Source organism: Gadus macrocephalus, chromosome 18 (assembly GCF_031168955.1).
Source record: "Gadus macrocephalus chromosome 18, ASM3116895v1".
In the NCBI taxonomy this organism is placed as follows: domain Eukaryota; kingdom Metazoa; phylum Chordata; class Actinopteri; order Gadiformes; family Gadidae; genus Gadus; species Gadus macrocephalus.
In genome coordinates this window covers 4,421,977-4,442,233 of record NC_082399.1, presented here as the reverse complement: position 1 = coordinate 4,442,233, position 20,257 = coordinate 4,421,977, and the positions used below count along the sequence as shown (strand labels likewise).

Sequence of the window (20,257 nt, the reverse complement as noted above, 5' to 3'; positions counted from 1 at the left end):
AACCGTACCCTCTTTCCCGTCTCCATTTGGCTCCGGGACCCCCGTCGAGCTGGGAAGACCCCCACCTCCACCACCCCCACCCCCACCTCCTCCACCCCCGCTGGGCTGGGGGGGGATGCCTCTGGCCTGCTGGGGTAGGACGTTCCCCAAGCTCAGCATCCTGGTCAGGCAGGGCTTGGTCGCCACGGCAACATGTGCAGGCTCAGTGTGTCCAAACACGTTGCCGTAGCAACTCACCGGCCGGGGCCGCGACCCGCCCGTCGCCCCCCCGGCGCCCGGGCCCCGGGCGGGGGGGGGCCGCGCAGGGCGGGGCTCCCCCCCCCCACTCAGCACCAGGCTGAGCGTGGACCGGTGCAGGGCGCGGTCCCCCCCCGCCCCTCCCCAGGTCGCCCCCCTGCGGTGCCACCGGGCCCCACCGGTCTTCTGGGGGCCCTCGCTGGAAGGGCCCCCTCTGTGGGGGTCCTACGTAGCGCTCCTGGGGCCCCTGAGGCCCCTGGTGTCCCTGGGGCCCCTGGCGCCACACGCTGTCCTCCGTGTAGACCCCCTCCGTGTAGCTGTGTCGGTAGTGGGGCGGCCGGTTGCCGGGGGTGACGGCCGCGCTGTAGCTCTCCCGGCGCTCCGTCACCTTGATGACCGTGGCTTTCCTCCGGTGGACCGCCGCGTCGCCCTGGCGACCGTCGCCAGGGGCGACGTGGTCGGGGGACGGCCTCCGAGCCGGCGCGGTGGCGGCGGACATGGAGGAGGCGGAGGTCATCCTCTGCTCCGTCACCTTGACGACGGTGGCCTTCCTCCGCAGGGTGACGGAGTCGGGGGCCCCGGGGGGCCGCTGTCCCGGGAGGGAGGGGGGGGCGGCCCTGTGGGCGTTGTTGTCGTTGTCAGGGGGCAGACTGGTCGTCCTGGTGACCTTCTTGGAGCAGATGGTGATGGAGGAGAAGCTGACCTTGTCGTGCGGGACCAGGGTCGTGGTGGTGGTCGTCGTGGCGACGGAGGCGGTCTCCCGCGGCGACGGTCGTGAGACGCCGTCCCTCCTCGCGGTGGACCCGGCCGGCTGGGCACTGCCGGTCCTGTAGAGAGGAGAGTGCAGCCCCCACCCCTCCGACGATGGCGGTGGGGGGGTCCGGACCTCGGCGCCGGGGGGTCTGGGCGAGACCTTGGATCCTCCGCTCAGCGCCGAGATCTTACTGAAGCCCCAGCCCCTCCTCAGGCTCTGCCAGGTGAGGGGGCCGCGCTCTTTGGTGGCTACACTGATCTTATTGGACACCTAGGGAGGTCAGAGAGGAGAGGAGAGGAGAGGAGAGGAGAGGAGAGAGGAGAGAGGAGAGGAGAGGAGAGGAGAGGAGAGGAGGTCAGAGAGGAGAGGAGAGGAGAGGAGAGGAGAGGAGAGGAGAGGAGGTCAGAGAGGAGAGGAGAGGAGATGAGAGGAGAGGAGAGGAGGTCAGAGAGGAGGTCGGCTGTTAGGGACTGGAAACGGCTGCTTTGGTAGATCCATGAGTCATGAGGAACCAACACACACACACACACACTCACACACACACACACACACTTAGTTGAGAGTCTGAAAAGCACACACATACGCATGCACACACACACAAGGAGGCATGTGCGTGCACACACACACACACACACACACACACACACACACACACACACACACACACACACACACACACACACACACACACACACACACACACACACACACACACACACACACACACACACCGTTTTTATAACAAACAACAGTCCGCTCTGTCTCCGTGGTGCAGCGGAGGACGTGTCGCAGCCTGACCCACATTCGACACGACTACGGAGTGACACGACGTGACGCCTCTCCAGCGCAGCGCCGCGACAATAGCTCCACTGTCCGCTCCCTCTCCAGGGCCCGGCCGCTTGGTCCTTAGTCAGAGGACTGAAGACAGCCCTGGAGCAGAAGACCCAGAGCGCTGAGCAGGAGACCCAGAGCGCTGAGCAGAGTCCCTACGCTGCAGTAACACACAGCCCTGCACGACCGGGGGCGACCGTAGCATCCCTCAGAATGACACTACGCAGAGTGTCCAGCACCAAACAAACACACACACACGCACACCGACGCACACACCCACGCACACACATGCACCAACAAATACAAACATACCAACACACACATCCACAAACGCACGCACACACACACACACACACAACGAACACACGCACCAACACACACACACATGGACTAACACACAAACACATACAAACACAGCAACACACAGACACACGCACAAACCGACACACACACATGCACCAACACACAACACATGCAAACACACCAACACACACACACACACATGCACCAACACACACACACCAACACACACACATGCACCAACACACAAACACATCCAAACACATCAACACACACACGCACAAACGCACACACACACACACACACACACACACACAACGAACACACGCACCAACACACATACACACACACACACACACTTACACACAAACACACCAATACACACGCACGTCAACAAACAAACACAGACACACACCAACAGAGCGCCAAGGAGCCCGAAGTCAGTCAAGAGACGGGTGAACAATGCCAGGGTGTATCAGCGGGAAAGCGTCCTGCCCGCTGTCCCACTCACGCTGGAATCTGAAGGCGGTTATTCTCTTTGGCGTTTTAACATTGCTTCAACTCAGGAGGACTTTGACCTTGACAGGTCTTGGCAGTGTCCATGTGTTCAAAACTTGGAGCGGTCACGTTCTAAAGTGGATTTGTAGTTTTAAGCTCTGACAGGAGATCCTGTATGCTTGTCTCAGACTGGAGGAACCGGATTGGCTGCTTTGTAGTGTTTTAGTGTTTTCAGTGTCGGTCGGGGCTGTGTCCATGTGTAATGTACTGTGGTAATGTAAATGCCAAGACGTTTGCTCTGTAAAGGTGCAATACACAACATCTTACTTACTTACTTTATATTATATTGTATAGAGAACCTGGATCTCTATCACCAGGATGTTTTGTTCGAATGATCTGCTAGGTCAGATGATTACTTCATATACTTTGAGTTATTATCTTAGATTTCAGAGATGTACTGCAGAATGTATGAACTGTTTTATCTTCGAGTAAATAACTACCATGAATGTACTGCAGAATGTATGACCTGTTGTTCTTAGAGTTACTAACTACCATGAATGTACTGCAGAATGTATGATCTGTTCTTCTTAGAGTTACTAACTACCATGAATGAATACTGCACATGCTTGATCTCTGATTAGCCCTTGACTGACTGACTAACAGTTTGTGTCGTTTATTTGAGGAATGAAGATTTGGGGAGAATATGTACGAGTCTATAAATAATCTCTTTGATCAATACAATAACAAAATACATTTAAAAAAGCAATTTCGACAGATTGTCAAGTCAGGAAGAACATTGACAGTACATCTTTCTTTAAAAGACTATCTTCATATTTCTCATGGCATAAATATTAATGACTCAAATATTGGCTTACAGTTTGTTTTCATATTTCCGTTCGAATTCCTCTTCGAACCCCCTCCCCATGGCTTGGACATTTTAAAAAACGAGTTGTGTAACTTTGTGAATCCCTTTTTTGTTCTGGCTCCAGCTGACAGCCTCTCTGCAGTCGGAGCTCCTCGCAGCCCGAGACACCCCTCATGTGACGGACTCTGCCTGTGTTCTGAGTCCGGGCTGAGGCAACATGCTGACAGATCAGCCCCACTACAAACACTGGGCAGCTCTGAACCACAGAGCCCCAGGAAGTAGGGCTCATCTGACAGAGCAGCCTCTCTTCCTAAAAACAGACTTCAGGAGAAATCTTATCTATGGTTCATTTTTGGGTTGAACTTATTTTCAAAAACTGTTCAAACAAATGTTATGTTTATGTTTTCGAACATTTAATAATTATCTTATATTTTCTGTAAATGCTTGGATAATAAAAAGGTTTTCTCATAGAGTTTAGGGCTAGTGATCTGTGAATACCATTATGCGAATGCGTTTCATTCAATATATTTGGATGCACTGAAAATATTAACTTTTGAATCGAGATACTCTCATTGTGTGGATGATACTGATATTTCTGTGGACCAATTCCTTTTTTAATGCATTTCATTAAATGTATGATATTACTTTTAAATGTGTTCATGCCCAGAGAGTTTCCACTTTTTGATCACGTTCCTCTCACTGCGTTTATAAGTTCTGGCGATGTTGTTGTTACACCATCCCCCGGGTAGTGTAAAGTTGTACACCACCCAGTGTGGTGGGCGGTGTCACAGGCCGTAGCCCTACTCCACCAAGCCCTCCATCCTGTTTACACACCGACCAAGGTGTTAGGAAAAATGGAACTGACACACACATTACAAACACCTCCAGAAGCCTCGCCCATTAAAGACAGACAGACAGACAGACAGGCAGGCAGGCAGGCAGGCAGGCAGGCAGGCAGGCAGGCAGGCAGGCAGGCAGGCAGGCAGGCAGGCAGGCAGACAGACAGACAGACAGACAGACAGACAGACAGACAGACAGGCAGGCAGGCAGGCAGGCAGGCAGGCAGGCAGGCAGTAAGGACAGTAAGGACAGTAAGGACAGTAAGGATGTAGATAGAACAAGGTGCCAAGCACCAACAATCGCTAGGTTAACCCATTCCCCGTATACAACAAAGATAGCTAGGATAAGATGCTACACGATGCTATTTTTATGTGCCAGGACGTACAACACACAATAAGTGCCCAAGAGGGGTGCCACGCAGCTTGCCCACTGCATCCGTCCGTCAACGGACGACGGAAGGCGTGTCTGACGGATGGGGGGGGTGGTATTTGCAGACGGAGCCACGATCTGATTGGCTGACGGATCCTTCGCAGCCTGAAAAGTTTAAATTTTCTCAACTTCTGAACGCAAGAGACGGAGCCGACGGAACGGACGGACCCACAATGCATTGCGGGATCGCCCCATGCAAAGTCAATGAGATACGTCAACGGACGGATTCAGTGGGCAAGGGGTGTGGGGAGAGTAAAGGAGGTGAAATGGCGGGGGTTAGGGGGGAGAACACCACACTCACCCACTAGACCACCCTGCTCCCCGCTCTCCATCCAGACTGGGAAACAACCATTAAAACACCCAGCGCTGTACAGTGGTGAGGTGAGTGGAGGATCTGTGTGTTACCTGTTGGAGCGGGGGGGTGGCGACGTTAGACGTGCTCCACTCAGACGTGCTCCACTCCGTCCTCTCAGGTGAGCACCTGGTCTCAGGTGAGCACCTGGTCCCCGCCCGCAGACCGTAGGGCCCCGCCTCCCTCTGCTCCACCTCTCCCTCTGTGTGTCAAGGAACAACAAACACATTCACTGTCAAACTCTGGACACACACACACACACACACACACACACACACACACACACACACACACACACACACACACACACACACACACACACCTCCCTGTGGACCGTGTCGTTTGTTGACATTGTCCACAGGCCGTGTTGGGACGGCGGAGCGCCCGGTACAGATACTCTCGTCCCCTCCCCGCTCCGAACGACTCAGAGGCCAGCCTTTTCCCCAAGCCTCTGTTACCATGGTGACCGGCTCCTGCCACGGGGTAAGCGTTGGATGTCATGAGAATGCTGATGAGGTGTTTTCCTGTTGACTTGAGGCGGGAGGGAGGCGATGCCGTAGTTTGGGTGTCCGGACCGCAACGGGATTCCTGGAATCGAGGTGGCCACCGCCGACTGAAGACAAACCATATCCGAACCTCTGCCCCAGCCCCCCCCCCCCCCCCCCCCCCCCCATCAACCCCTGATCCCCCTGTCCTAACAGAAGACGTAGTTACGTCGCCATGTGAGAATGTCATGGAGACGAACGGCTGTGCCACTCGCAGCCTGTCAAGGTTTATTGTTTTCTGGTTGTTGGGGCATCCCTCTTCCACCTGTCTGGCCTTGCCCAGGACTGTCTGCTCCTGTATCAACCAGCCCGCTCCATCTCCTCTAATCCATCCTTCATTGTGACCCTCCTCGACGAGCAGCCTGGATGCCTCTTCTGGCCGAGTACCGTCGGTTCACTATCCATTACTCCCCCGCTGGCCGGTCGCCGTCGCTCAGCCAGCACTGAGCTCACATCGAGACGAATGCCTGACCCATGGGCTCTGGATTCAGCGAGCCGCTCACTCACCGGCTGCACTGGCTCTGCATACAAACACACAACCGCACACACAACCGCACACTCCTTGAACCAAGCGGGCTGGATGCTGGGAGTTAGAATGAGGGAACGCAGCCTCGGGATTCCCCTCACTGCTGAATCAGGTTATCAGGATTCCAATGCCTCACTTGTTATTCATCAACCCCTACCTTTCAATTTACTTATTTTTTTGTGGTTATACCCAAAGCTTGACTTATGTTGAATAGGTTTTTATTGCTTAAGTTATTTTCTTATTATTTGTCCCAAATTGGCATCTATTGCCATTTTGTTGAACCCTAGAAGGAGTGACCAATCACTGTTCAGTTTTTACCTACAATTCAAAGATGTCAGAGTCTGGGATGTGAAGCCCTTTCAGACTGCAGCTAAACAGCAAAACAAGGAGGACTACATAAAGAAGTTACTTTAACACTATAGCATTTCCTCTTTAGCTCCCCTTTTTTGATATGCACTCTTGTTTTGCTACCGTCAGATCTACACTTTCTCCTGCAAATCGTAAAGTATTTTTAGTTAATCATGTGTATCTTACACACACCCATCTGACATCACGTCAATAATGCATGATGTGAAGTACCATATCACCCTCTTATCATCATCCTCATCATCATCATCATCATCATCATCATCATCATCATCATGTCCCCTCTCAGTGAGGTGATGATGGCCTGTGGAAGATTGTCTGGATCCAGCCAGACCCCGGGCTCTCTGAGCCTACATAAAGAGCCCTTCAGAGGGACACTTGGACCCGTGTCTCTGGCCGTCTGGCTGAGCGGCAGCAGCATGCTATCATTCACTGTGAAGTGCGTCCAAAACATGAATATTTATAATGCGTGTTTGATTGACTAGCAAGTGATTTATTATTAATCGACTGGGGGGAAAGGATTGCTGGAAATTCATAATCATAAGCTCATTTGAAACTTGTTTACTTTTCACGCATTGGTCGAAACACCATCGCAATATTTAGTTTTCCTTTTCTTCATTTGCTCCCATTTCTTCTCCTCCCTCCTCTCCTTTCTGAATATGTGGAGAACTAATGTCCAAACGAGTCAAACGATAAACGACGATCGCATCCCCGCATTAAAACCAACACCATCATCACGACCGCCCGAGTCCTTTGCTGCTAGCTGTGTAGATTCAGAACCTGCTCGGAGTGCAGAGTGCTAAAGGTTCAACCCGTGGTTTATTCAGAGACATGAGGTGAACAGAGGTCTGGGGATGGTTCACGAAGCATCTCTCGGACCACCCGGGTACATCTTCAGCCGGTACTGGTGTGGCCGGAATGGGAAAGAAGCCACGCCCACAGGGCCTGACTTACCTCCGACCCATAAACCCCTATATGGTGTTGTGTTGACCAGTATGTCTAGAAGCGGAAACTAGTCAAAACCGGTGCTAGTACTACGAATGTGTGGTCCAATGAGATACTAATGTAAGCTTTAATGTCGAGTGGTCTAAAAATAGGCGTAGAATAAATAAATTAAAATATTAAGAAGAGGGCATTGGGGTTCAAACGCAGAACCTTTCAGCTGCTAGGTGTCAATCCCCCTGGCCGCTAGATTACCCAGCACATTAGCCTCCATGCCCTCGTATTTTAAATACATTTTCTAGAGTCGCTTCTGGCCACCCTCTAAATTCCAGCCGTCTGCTGTATCGACCGACCGCAATCAGACAGTCATTGATGTGCGCCCAGCTAAGCTTTCCCGGCTTAGCCTAAGCCTAAGCTTAAGGCTAACTCAGGCTAAACCCCCAGTATGGCAGCCATTAAGACACACACTGTGTTAAAGAACAAAAATCACTTTGCCTACAACAACAACAACAAAACGATCTCAGTCGCCACATGACACAGACACACATCGGATGGGACATACATACAATCCTCTTTCATGGAGCGAATAAATCATTATTGTATTTGCATCAGGTGTTATTGGTTGAAACATTTCAACATCACAGTGTGCCTCTTAAGAGACGTTTGTGAAAAGAGAATCTGGTTTTGAGCATTAACTGTGATGGGACCGTTTCCTGACCGTTCTCCCTCCCAAAGCCAGAGGTAAACTAGAGATAAGCCTGGCCTGGCTGACGTCTTGGTGTGTTTCGGGGGATTAATAATACTTTGATTAACTCCCTGTCCTGTGGGTCACTGTGGTCACTCCGAGTGTTCAGGGTGCAGCTCAGAACTCACCGTGGTGTTTGAAACCGTTGGAAGGAGACGCCTGGAGAATCGGGGTAATTGGTTGTTTCATTTTCATCTGGGAGAGAAAATCAAATTTTTCAGGAAAGGAAACAAAAACGATTGTAACAGGTTATTTTATTCACTGAAAACCGATGCCCTGACCGCATTTTTTTAATAAAACCTAAAAGTTAGCCTAGAATGTATTTCAGCTCAGTAGGCTACAAGTTCCATTTTTGCGCAAAGAAAAATCCATCATATTGAAATTCTGAATTGTTCCTATGACACACACACACACACACACACACACACACACACACACACACACACACACACACACACACACACACACACACTAAACTAGAGAGTACACTAGTTTAAAGAAGCCAGTGAAGTACAACTGTGTACGGCGCGGTGAAAATCCACAATATTCCCCATAAATCCATCAATTTCCCACTCCTTTTATTAGTGCTTTGGGTATAATCTCCCTCTGAATGTTCCACTCAGGGCGCAGCGAGGGCTCGATCATCGCTGGCGCAGCTCGAAACGGGTCGTAAACCTTTTGGGGGAATGCTCTTTCCCGCAGAGTAAGCGCTTTTCAGAGGACGCCGGGGCGAGCCGCCGCCTACTAATGGCCCTCTCTACCGTCAGGCTCTCCCAGGTAAGGAGCCTCATACTAATGTCTCTCTGTACCGTTAGGTCTCTGGTGCGTCAGCCTCTCCTCCAGTCCTCCAGTCCTCTAGTCGCAGGTGATCAGTCCAAATGTCTGGTGCATACAATGAGGAAAGTCTGTCGCACTCGCATTTAACCTAATTTATCTCTCTAGTAGTATTAGTGGGAGAGGACCGAGGACAGTACCTACGTTTTGGGCGCTTCGTAATGACGTCAATTATCCCATTATTTACCATGGAAACCTATCTTATCCATCTTTATTGCAGCCAGATAAAAACAATGTTTTTACCCAGCAGTAAAGCGACCCAGAACTTAATCAATGATTTAGAGATACAGATATGATGTTACCTGCTCATCAAATATTCACAAGCTGCTTTGGAAAGTTATATTATTTGTGTACGTCAATAGCAGAATATAATATAGGCAAAACAATGTCATATTTTATTCAGACTATCGTTAATATAAACGAAAATAAACAAAACTTTCTAGTGAGTATCGACGAATATCCTCTTGGAAAATGTGTCAACCCAGCGAGGTAGCCCCCGTCTGAATATGTTGGGGGTTGTGTTGCATGTGTTGGGGAATTCCTCCATCAGGGCGGCATTCCAAATCCAACCGGACTGCAAATGACTTTCATGGACTTCTGAGGTTGTTTCTCTGCGTTCGAAATCTGATTTATGTTCTGTCCCTTGAAGGTATATAATAACCTTGAAGGTGCTCTCTACCTTGAAGTTGTAAATTACCTTGAAGGAACATTTTACCTTGAAGTCACTTTCTACCTTAGAGGTTGGATTAGTATTGGAATGCAGCCCTGACGGAGGGGTTCCCCAACACACACAAACCACCTTGAAGGTAGAACGTCCTTAATCTCCACATCCTCCAATATGAGCTCTAACCATTGGTCTAACCCAGTGGTTCTCAAACTATGGTACACGTAGCCTACCACTGGTACGCGATGCGCTATTACGCAGAGGAATTAGAAAAAAAAAATCGTTAGATTAAAAACAATAGGCTACTATCAAAATACGAGTACGAATGGAAATACATTTACCATGAGATCATGTTCTCACTTGCCGTGTGTGTATGTGCCAATGTGTTTCCTTGTCTCCGTTTTAGTGCTACCACTTTGTACAGCTGACAACAGCTAACAATAAAAAATATTACTTTTAAGAATAAACGTGCCTCCTGCATGAGACGTGCGCCGCCGGCCCACGCTACTGTATGTTATATTTTATAACATCTGTCATAATGGTAGTACTTCGGGCAACCAATATTTTCTGTGATGGTCCACGGTATAAAAAGTTTGAGAACCACTTGTCTAACCTGAGCGCTGGGCTGGGTCTCCGCCCTGGGGGTCTGGCCCTGGGGGGGGTCCCCGATCCCGGACACCCTCCTCTGCACCGGCAGCCAGCCGACCCTCACGGGGGCCAGGGCGCTGACCCGAGCCTGCCCCGGGACGGGCCCCTGCACCATGCGGGCCCTCTCGTGGCTCCCTCTCCGCTCCCCAGGGAGCCCGCGGTCCGGGCCCAGCAGGGACTCCTGGCTGCCCCCCCGGGACCCGGAGCCCCCGCTGGGGGTCCGGCTGTAGGGGGGGGAGTCCTCCCCGCGGTAGGAGGTCCGTCTGGTGGTGGCTGGCGGGGTCCGGTCGGGCCCCCGGGGCGGGGGGTCCAGGGTGTGGAGGGTGGGCATGGTGGGGGTCGGGCGGTCGTAAGGGGGCCCGGGGCCGCGGTGGTCCTGGGGGGGGTCTCGGGGGGTTCCTCTCTGGGTCCTCTCCGGCTCCCGGAGCCAGTGGTCGGCGGGGCCGCGCTCCGACGAGATGCTCTGGGGCCGGGCGGGGCGGCGCGGGGGGGGCGGGGCCTCCCCCCCGGACAGCAGGCTCTCCCAGTGGGAGTCATCGCCTGAGCGCCGCCAGCTGGGGGACCTGCGCAGGGGGACAGCTGTCCCGCGGAGGGTCATCTCCCCGGGGGGCCGGCCTGCGCTCGGCTCAGCGCGGCCTCGGGTTTCAGACTGCAGGGGGGATAAAGGAACCGCACACTGGAGGTCTCTCTCTCTCTCTCTCTCTCTCTCTCTCTCTCTCTCTCTCTCTCTCTCTCTCTCTCTCTCTCTTTGTCTTTCTCTCCCCCCGTCTCTCTCTCTCTCCTTCTCGCCCTCTCCCTCTCTCTCCCTCCTTCTCTCCCTCTCCCTCTCTCCAGGTGACAAACTAACCTCGCACGGCCAGCTCGCAGGATGCCCTCCAACAGCACTCAGCACATGAAAGTCAAATAATCCTGTCAGGATGGAAACGATTCTCCTCCTTCCAGCGTGCTCTTGCTGAGAATCCTATAATTACCCCAGCCTGGACCGACCCTTCCACCTTAAAGCGGGCGCTGCACTTTTCGAGTTCAACCGTAAAAAAAAGCTGCCCAAGAATAATCAAGACTTTTAGATTGGATGTCGACCGGAGACAATCTCTCCTTGGTGGTGAGTCCTGCTGTTTTCAAGACGAGCCTGTGTCTTTCTCTCTGGGTGCGTGAGGCTAGACCAGCCTCTTCGACAGACACTGTCCCTAGTCAGCCGTGGAGCCATGTGAGGGGACGACAGGGCCAACAACAGAGCCACAGAACAGAGGGCCAGCACACAGTCCAATACACAACGAGAGAGGGAGACGGAGGAGGAGAGGAGAGGAGGATGAGGAGGAGGAGAGAGGAGGAGGGAGGAACCAAGAGGAATACAGAAATCAGAACACAGAGTCCGACGACCAGGAGAAGAAAGAAAGTGCCGATGTTTGGTTAAATAAAGTAATCGCTTTGATTTATCGCGGACAATCTCCGAAACACATTCCCCCAATGTTGTAAACAAAATAGTTAAAGTCACGCTGTTCTAAATGGTAAATGGTGTGGGACACACACACACACGCGCACACACACACACACACACACACACACACACACACACACACACACACACACACACACACACACACACACACACACACACACACACACATAAATATATATACACACACATCAGCATGTGTATGAATAAAGGCAAAAACGCACACAAACACACACACACACACACACACACACACACACACACACACACACACACACACACACACACACACAAACAACATTTATTCAAGCACTTCCATTTTCACCCTCCCCCCGCAAACAATAGAACATAACTTAACCCAGCCGATAGATATACCCCGTACTTGTGACTCCTTTAATAGAACCTCTCTCTAAATCTGCGCTCAGTGTTGTGTGTGTTGTTTGTGTGGCCTTGTGATCTCGTGGTGAGCGGCTGATGAGACCTCTCTGTCTCTGAGCCGCGGTCCCAGGCCATGTGATCGCTGCGGGACAGCCTGAGGACTTTGGAGGAGTGCCTCTGACTGTGGGCTCCAACGTGTCAGACACTTGACACAGGCCCCGTGACGTCCTGGAGACAGCACACACGACGGGAGAACAGGACTTTCAGAGCCGCCCGTCTAGAGACCAATCCTCGCTCACGTCTTTGGCGAACGGGCTGGAAAGTGGCTAACCTTCCGGTTACCAGCCAACCCGCTCTACCTCCGCTCTACCTCCGTTTTCATTTTCTCTCCTCCTCGCTGAGTGTCTAGGTGACACCTCACCCTAACTGCTCCTGACGAGCATGCTGTCGAACTTCATGTCTGACTCCGCCGTTGTGTGAATGTGTGCATGAATGGGTGAATGTTAGGCAATATTGTAAAACGCTTTGAGTGGCCACTGGTTAGAAAAGGGCTGTATGTTTCCATATTGTCCATTTATATATAGTTGCCTATGTTGACTGTCAACCTGAATCAAAGAAATACTAATGTTTACTCATGCTAAAGGCTCCTACTGCTAATATTGAAGGTACTATATGTAACCAATTGGCCATAATAAATCCTATTACCATGAAATGTCATCAGAGATTAAGGATGCTATATCCTCTAAGAACAATGCTGCCTAGCCTGCATGTACTCTTCTGAAGTGTGCGTTCCGGTCTGAGTATTTTTATTTTTGGTGTGTTATGATCCACTATTCTCAGATTAATCCCGGTTGCCAGTTTCGAATCAAACGGGGGGTGGAGGCGTGGCCGGGTGCGTTTGGTCTACAGTTCCCATTTCAAACGTGTCAATGTTACATAGTTTATTGACTTGAATATTTCTTATAATAATGATTATAATAATGATAATAAAAGTAATCATATTATTAATAACATCAATAATAATAATAAATAAAATAGAACATAAATCTTTTCATGTTAAGCCTATTTCTTTCAATTCATATCATTTTTTTATGAGAAGCGAGGGTTAGGGTTAAGGTTAGGGTTAGGGAGCCTTGAATTAGATTAGGGTTAGGGTTAGAAATTAATGGTTAGGGTTACGGTTAAATAAATGAGCAGTCTGCTTGTGGCCCGCGGGCACCTAAAGAGGAGAGTGTTAACGCCCTCTGCTGGCCAAACAGCATTATTTCCCCTTTGAAATTATCAAATATAATATGAAATACTTAAACTTCATCATTCTTTAACTTGAGCCTCGAGACTCCCTTTATAGCACAATTTCCAATGCTTAGAATTAAATTGTTTATTCTCTTTTTAAGATTGTAGTGAAGAACACACCATTGGTTCGTAGTGCCAGTGGGAGAGGCTGTTCAAGACGTTACTTGTGCGATCACATTAGCGCACAACATTTACATATTGTCCAATGTTTAAATTAATGATAAGAGTGGCGAGCTACTGTTTATCTTCCTCATCACATAAGAAGCCTAATATTAAACCAACAAAATCAGTAGGCTGGTTGGTATCAATAATCATAAACCGAGATCATCATGCAAATTATAACAAGTTGTGTAAATATATCCAATCAAACTGGTTCGTCATGAATGATCAAACGTACTCAAACCACTAGAGTCGGCACGTGTTCTGCTTTGGATGTCCAAGCCTATGGATTCATACAAAGATACTATAGTATCTTTGCAAAGATTTAAGATACTATAGTATCTTTGAATGAATAGGGCCGGGGCCAGGGTATAGAAATTAGTGAGGTCCAGATTTTTGGAAGCAAAACCCAAGCCATGCACTACACACGAACTCCTTATCTATAATTAAATAGATACAGAGGGACTTCTTGGCCAACATGCTTTGATTAAAATATGATTATATTTTGTGTTTGTGTGTAATGTTAAAGTATTCAACTCCTTATATACAGTTATATAGCGTCTTTACTTTATATATATATATATATATATATATATATATATATATATATATATATATATATATATATATATATATATATATATATATATATATATATATAAAGTAAAGACGCTATATAACTGTATATAAAAAAAAATTATAGATGAACGTTGTTTTATCGTCCTTTTATATATATATATATATATATATATATATATATATATATATATATATATATATAAAAGGACGATAAAACAACGTTCATCTATAATTTTTTTAATTTAAGAAATAATTACCAAGGTCCGAACCACGGTGACCTCACAGCTGTCTACCGCCACTGTAGATTCATGCATAGATTCATGTATCGATACATTGTGTCTGTGATGCGTCCTCTAGGCGAGGCGCCCGTCCTGCTCTACAGCGCCCCCCCGCGGCGCGTCCTGTCAGTGGTGGAAAATGGCTGCTCGCTGTAGCTCCCAAAATCACAGAGAAAACTGAAAAGTATTTCAACACACGAACACATCTCTGGACTCGCTTTTTGACACGGGAAAACGAGTTTCGGGGAATTTCCGACACCGACCATGTCTCGCTGGGTGCCCACCAAGAAGGAAAAGTATGGTGTTGGTGAGTAGAAAAGTTCCTGATCCATCGTTAGCATGGCCTAGCTCTGCAGCGCATTGTCCAAGTTTGGGAACAATTGTGATTTAGCAAAGCTCTGCCTTCTGCATGTCGTCCAGTCCGCATAACTTATCCTCAACGTGGCTCTTTGTTTTCCTAGGCTGGGGAAGGCAGATGATGTGTGTGTGTGTGTGTGTGTGTGTCTGTTGGTTGTGTGAAACTACTTTGCATTCATGCAAAACCAGTAGTGTTTGTCGGGATCATACTTGGGATGGGATTCAGACTGTAGACCAGCCTGGACTCTTAGAGTCTCCAGAGACCATAGCAGAGGCTAAATCATACTTTTTGTACGGATTCAGACTGTAGCCCAGACTAGACTGTAGACTAGATTAACATAGACTGGGACACACTGTGGAACAGGTTAGACAGTAGATCTGACTAGACTAGAACAGGCTAGACTATAGATCATACTAAACTAGAATGTATAGCAGACTGTAGAACAGACAAGACTAGATGGGATTGCACTGTTAAACAGACTACACCAGAATGTAAAACAGACTAGACTAGAATGTATAATAGACTGTAGAACAGACTACACTAGAATGTATAACAGACTGTATAACAGACTACACTAGAATGTATAACAGACTGTACAAATACTAGATGGGATGAGACTTCAGACTATACTAGATTTTAGAAGTGACTGTACAACAGGTTAGACGGTGGATCAGCCTAGACTTGAGAGGACTGTAGACTTGACGTAACTAGACTGGAGAACAGGCTGGACTCCACTGTAGAACAGACTAGATTGGATCAGACTGTAGAAAGGCGCGCCTAGTGCAACAATTTCCTGTGTTGTGGGGCCTGCAGTGGGAAAGTGCTCCACCCGCTTGTAACTGGGATTAATTGTGTTTTATTTGCCTGGGACACGTTCTAAGAGGTGATTTATATTCGTTTTCTGAGCTGTCCTCTTTTTTTTATGATGCCTCGGCTGTCGTTGAGGAGGTGTGGTCTGAGATCCCTGTTCTGTTGTGTGTGGTTCAGAGGAGCTCACTGAAGGAACCTTCACGGTCCATGTTGATCAGATAGCTCTGGCTCACTCACAAGTTCCTGAAGGGATAGAATCGTGAATGAAAAGAGCCAGCGACGAAGTCAACGTTACAAATCATCCCTTTTTTTAGTTTGTAGTGATTTAGAAACTAATCTAAAAGAAATCATGGATGGAAATAAATGATCTTCATTATTTTGTACCGTCTTTAATCAAATGTGTCTGATTTAACTATACCGTATCCTAAATATATGACATAACATGGCAACAATTCTTTGTGGTGATGATAACTGAAAACTTGCCGTAATCGTCCCACTCAAAAAGTTCTACCCCAATCCAAAATGTCCTCATTAATAGCGACGCATGAAATAAACACTGTATCTCTGGTCCCGCAGGGCCTTCACACACTGAGCTGTCAGGTTGTACAGAGACCCTGAATACAGTAGGCTCATGTTTATCAGACTCATTCCTCAACCCGGAAAGATAACATACTTTACTAATCCCTGAAGGGAAACCGAGGGAATAATACTCTGCTTCTCAACATCCGATTCACACAGAATCCTTCCCGTCGCCGTCTGAACAGCCTTCTCCCAACGTCTCAGCCCCGGTCGTCGTGGGGACTACGGTTGGAGAAGATGACTCATACGTATTTATGGTGGTAGCGGATTGGTGGAGGCCACATCCACAACCGCTGCAGTATTAAAAAAGCGTCTCTGTGATGACCGAGAGGCACTAATAAGCCCCGTCCTATCTGCAATATCCTCCGTGGTGGAGCTATTTATGTCATCGCGTCAGTCTCCAGTCTCCCAGTGGCCCTCTGTATCAAACAACACAGCGCACGCTAGCCTAGCCTCGCTTGCAGTGAGTGGCTCAGGAGGCAGAGCATGTGGCCTACCACCGTGGGGTTACTGGTACGATCCCCGGCTTCTCCAAGCCAGGCGTTGCACTATCTCTGAGCAAGGGACCTTTTTAAACCAAACTGCCCCCGACGAGCTGGCTACTGCCCTGCATGTCTGACTGAGGCCCTGATTGTAAAGGGCTGCTGGCCACTGATTGGACAGTCCATTTCCCATTGTTGTTGCATAACGCTTCATAATACAAGCCATCACTTCAGTGTCGTTGCATAGTCCCCTGGCAATTGTAGCAACAATGCCTTTAGCATGCTAGTAGTGGACGCCTCCTGCTCCTGTTGCTTATTATTGTGAGGCTCAGAGAGTGGTGCTGGTAAGATTACGAGGCTACATCACTGTAAAGTTAACACAACGGCAGACCATCAACACAGCAGGCTCTCACCTAGGTCCAAAATGTTGTGTTTTTGTTCTCTATGTCCAAGTGAGAGAGAGAGACACACACACACACACACACACACACACACACACACACACACACACACAAGATTTTGAGGAAAAGGTTCTGCTTCATTTCCCGGAGCCTCTGGGACTGCACACCCCTAGCTTTACCCAGAATGCACCAAAGGAACCCTAACGGTGTTGTTATTGTTGTTTTTCTCACATTGTTTGGGAGGTGAACGCGAGCCCAAAGGCTCGCTCCACCTCCTCATATAGGGGTTGTGTCGGATTCCACCGGATTGTTCTTGAAGGTCTGTGAGCTCCGCAGCCCGCCAGATCTTCCTCGTCTTTGTGGCTGTTCAGTGAAGAGGTCTAAGCGATGCCGCGGTGTGCACACCCCTGGTGACTTCAAATAGTGTGTGTGTGTGTGTGTGTGTGTGTGTGTGTGTGTGTGTGTGTGTGTGTGTGTGTGTGTGTGTGTGTGTGTGTGTGTGTGTGTGTGTGTGTGTGTGTGTGTGTGTGTGTGTGTGTGTGTGTGTGTGTGTGACACAAAGCAAGTACTAAGAGGTCAACGACACAGTGGGATTGTTCCATTGAAGCAGTTGAAATGTAAAGGATGCTGGTGAGGCTTGATTGGCACCGAAGCTGCCTTCACTCCTGGCAACGCAGTTAGGATTCAGGAAAACTTAGACAACCTTCATATTCCCCGTTCATTTGTGTGAGGCAACACATTTGAGCAAATGTCAGGTGTGATTGTCTCTTTAATTCTGTGTTCATCACAACGTGAGATCGCACCAGAAACATCCGCAGGGGAGCATACTTGAGGCTTGATGTAATTTGAAAATATAAATTTGGGAGAGCACTTCACAGCACAAGTGTATGCCGCAGGTACATAAAAATGCTTGTACAGTGCACAAAATGTTCTTTTCCTTTTTGTGCAACAGAGAATTGGGCTGCGGTTCTTCTGCTTTAACTTTGATTGAAAAAGGACCCAAGACAAATAGGCTGGGTGGAGAACGCAGGCAGGTTATTTGTGGCCCATACGATGCAGATTTGGATGGCAGGGAAAAGCTGCTTCCTGTGGGTCACTTGGCATTGCTGCTTATCTCAGACAATGACGAAAAACCCTGCCTGTTCGAATTATCCTTCTCACTCTCGGGCGATCTCTGTATCTATCAATCCTGTTAGTCTCTCTCTCTCTCTCTCTCTCTCTCTCTCTCTCTCTCTCTCTCTGTGTCGTTATCTCAAGTGTAGCTATGATTGGTTTTGAGGCCGCCTGTTTGCTTCCCTTTCACTCGTCTAAGATGGAGGGTCGCAGTCTGGACATTATCCTCCATAAGAGGAGGGTAGTGGTCCCCTGACACGTATGAGGAGGGGTTCACTGGGGAGAGGGGGAGACAAGGAGATGGAGATGAGGAGAGACATACCTCAGCCTCCACTGAGTATTCTATGAAGCCCCCATCACCTACGCCCAAGAACACATTTCTCGCCCTCCCACCCACCACGGTACTCGGATTGCAAATATGGGAGCAATTAACACTGTCTCAGTTACTGCAGTGAGTGCATGTGTTTTGAATCCCCAGCCAAGTGAATTACCCATAAAGCTTCGGGGCTATTTGGCGTGAATGATAGGAAACAATGTGGGAGTGAATGGTGATGGTAATGGGTGGAAAGTTAAAATGAAGGTGTCTGATGTGTTGATTGGCTTTTTATTTTATTCTAACGAGTTTGGATACGGTCGTCTTATGATGGATAGACATGGGATTGAATAAGAATGATATCTAATTTTGTGATACATTTCCTTTGTGGTCAATTTCGGCATTGGAGTGATTTTCAGATCGGTTTTAGACCAGAATGAAGATAAAAGAAAATGCCTTTTCTCCGTTTGGCCCTCACATTAATCACTGCGATTATAATCATCCCTATGCTTAGCGAAAAATTAGAGCTAATGCGCCCCAATATTGTTGCATCTTTATTATCAGGGTTTTGGATCTGAATATCCTTACATTCAGTCCTTCGGCAATGTTTGTTGTTGAATACTTCTCCAGCAACTCAACCATCCATGCTTCATACTAGAGAGAGCTGCCTGCCTTCTCCCCCTCCCCCAGAACCCCCAAGAAAAACGCTGTGCTATCGGACGTGCTAAAGCACTTTTCGATGGAGAAAAACAAACAGAAAACTGGTGATGAATAGTCCTGAGTAGGGGGGAGATCTTGGGCAGGAGGACATGAGGCAGGTGCGGGCTGTGCTCTTCCCTCACTGTCGGGTGTCTCACAAACAGCTCCTAGTTGGTGTAGCCAGGTTGCGCTGCCTGTTTATCATGACAACAGTAGAAGCTTGCGTGCGCTGACAGAGGAAGTTGAGCGGTCACATAAGAGGATACAAGGGGCCAGTGTTCGCCGGTCTGACCACAGAGCGTGGTTTTGGTTTCTATGGCAGGAAGTGACCGAACGCCCTTTGGCACAGACGTGTGGGTAGGCTATTATTATTTTTTTAGAGGACACCCTCCACCTAGGGTCTGACCCCCCCCCATTCCCGAGCCGTTTGTCTCTGCAGCGGGAGAGGGTGTGTCCCACTGTGTTTTGTCCGTGTTCAAAATGGCCTCCCGTTTCCCTTTCTGACCCGGCTCTGTTTACGACGAGAGGAGGCGTTGTCCTGCGCCTTCGACCACACAGCCGCCCGCTGCAGAAAGGCGATGGGATCGGCCGTCAGCGGCCATGAATACAATTTACCCCCCCCCCCCTCGTTTTCACAAACCCCCGTCACACATTTACTTTCAGGGTGTTTAGCAGTGTTTTGGAGAAGATACGGTGTAGTGAGAAATATGCTTTGCAACTGGATGAATCCACAGATATCAGTCCGGTGGTTGTACCCGGGGAAAAGTTCTGGCCCGCGTATACGAATTGGAGGAATTGGGAGGAATTAAAAATATTTTTGACTGAAGAGCTGAGGTTCGATGACGCTAAGCTGCTTGCAAGTGATGAATGGTGTGCGCGGCTTGCATACATGGCAGATACGTTTGCGTATCTCAATGAACTCAATGCGCGAATGCAAGGTCGAGATGAAAACCTTCTTTCAAGCACGGACAAAATAAACGGTT

General features: G+C 48.9%; 2 protein-coding genes across 2 annotated transcripts in view; one reads left to right on the top strand and one right to left on the bottom strand.

Annotated features, from left to right (window-relative positions):
• The window catches only part of c18h10orf90 (chromosome 18 C10orf90 homolog), a 12,850-nt gene extending 624 nt beyond the window's left edge, over positions 1–12,226 (bottom strand). The window contains exons 1-4 of the mRNA XM_060037232.1: positions 10,342–12,226; positions 8,359–8,425; positions 5,160–5,308; positions 238–1,261 (exon numbers count right to left, since the gene is read on the bottom strand). Coding sequence (XP_059893215.1) covers positions 238–1,261; positions 5,160–5,308; positions 8,359–8,425; positions 10,342–10,974 — 1,873 coding nt within the window. The 5' untranslated portion in view covers positions 10,975–12,226. The remainder of the gene's footprint in view (positions 1–237; positions 1,262–5,159; positions 5,309–8,358; positions 8,426–10,341) is intronic.
• Positions 12,227–14,618: 2,392 nt separating this feature from the next.
• dock1 (dedicator of cytokinesis 1) overlaps positions 14,619–20,257 on the top strand; it is a 152,284-nt gene continuing 146,645 nt past the window's right edge. Inside the window, exon 1 of the mRNA XM_060037087.1 lies at positions 14,619–14,826. Within this exon, the coding sequence (XP_059893070.1) occupies positions 14,784–14,826 (43 nt within the window). The 5' untranslated portion in view covers positions 14,619–14,783. The remainder of the gene's footprint in view (positions 14,827–20,257) is intronic.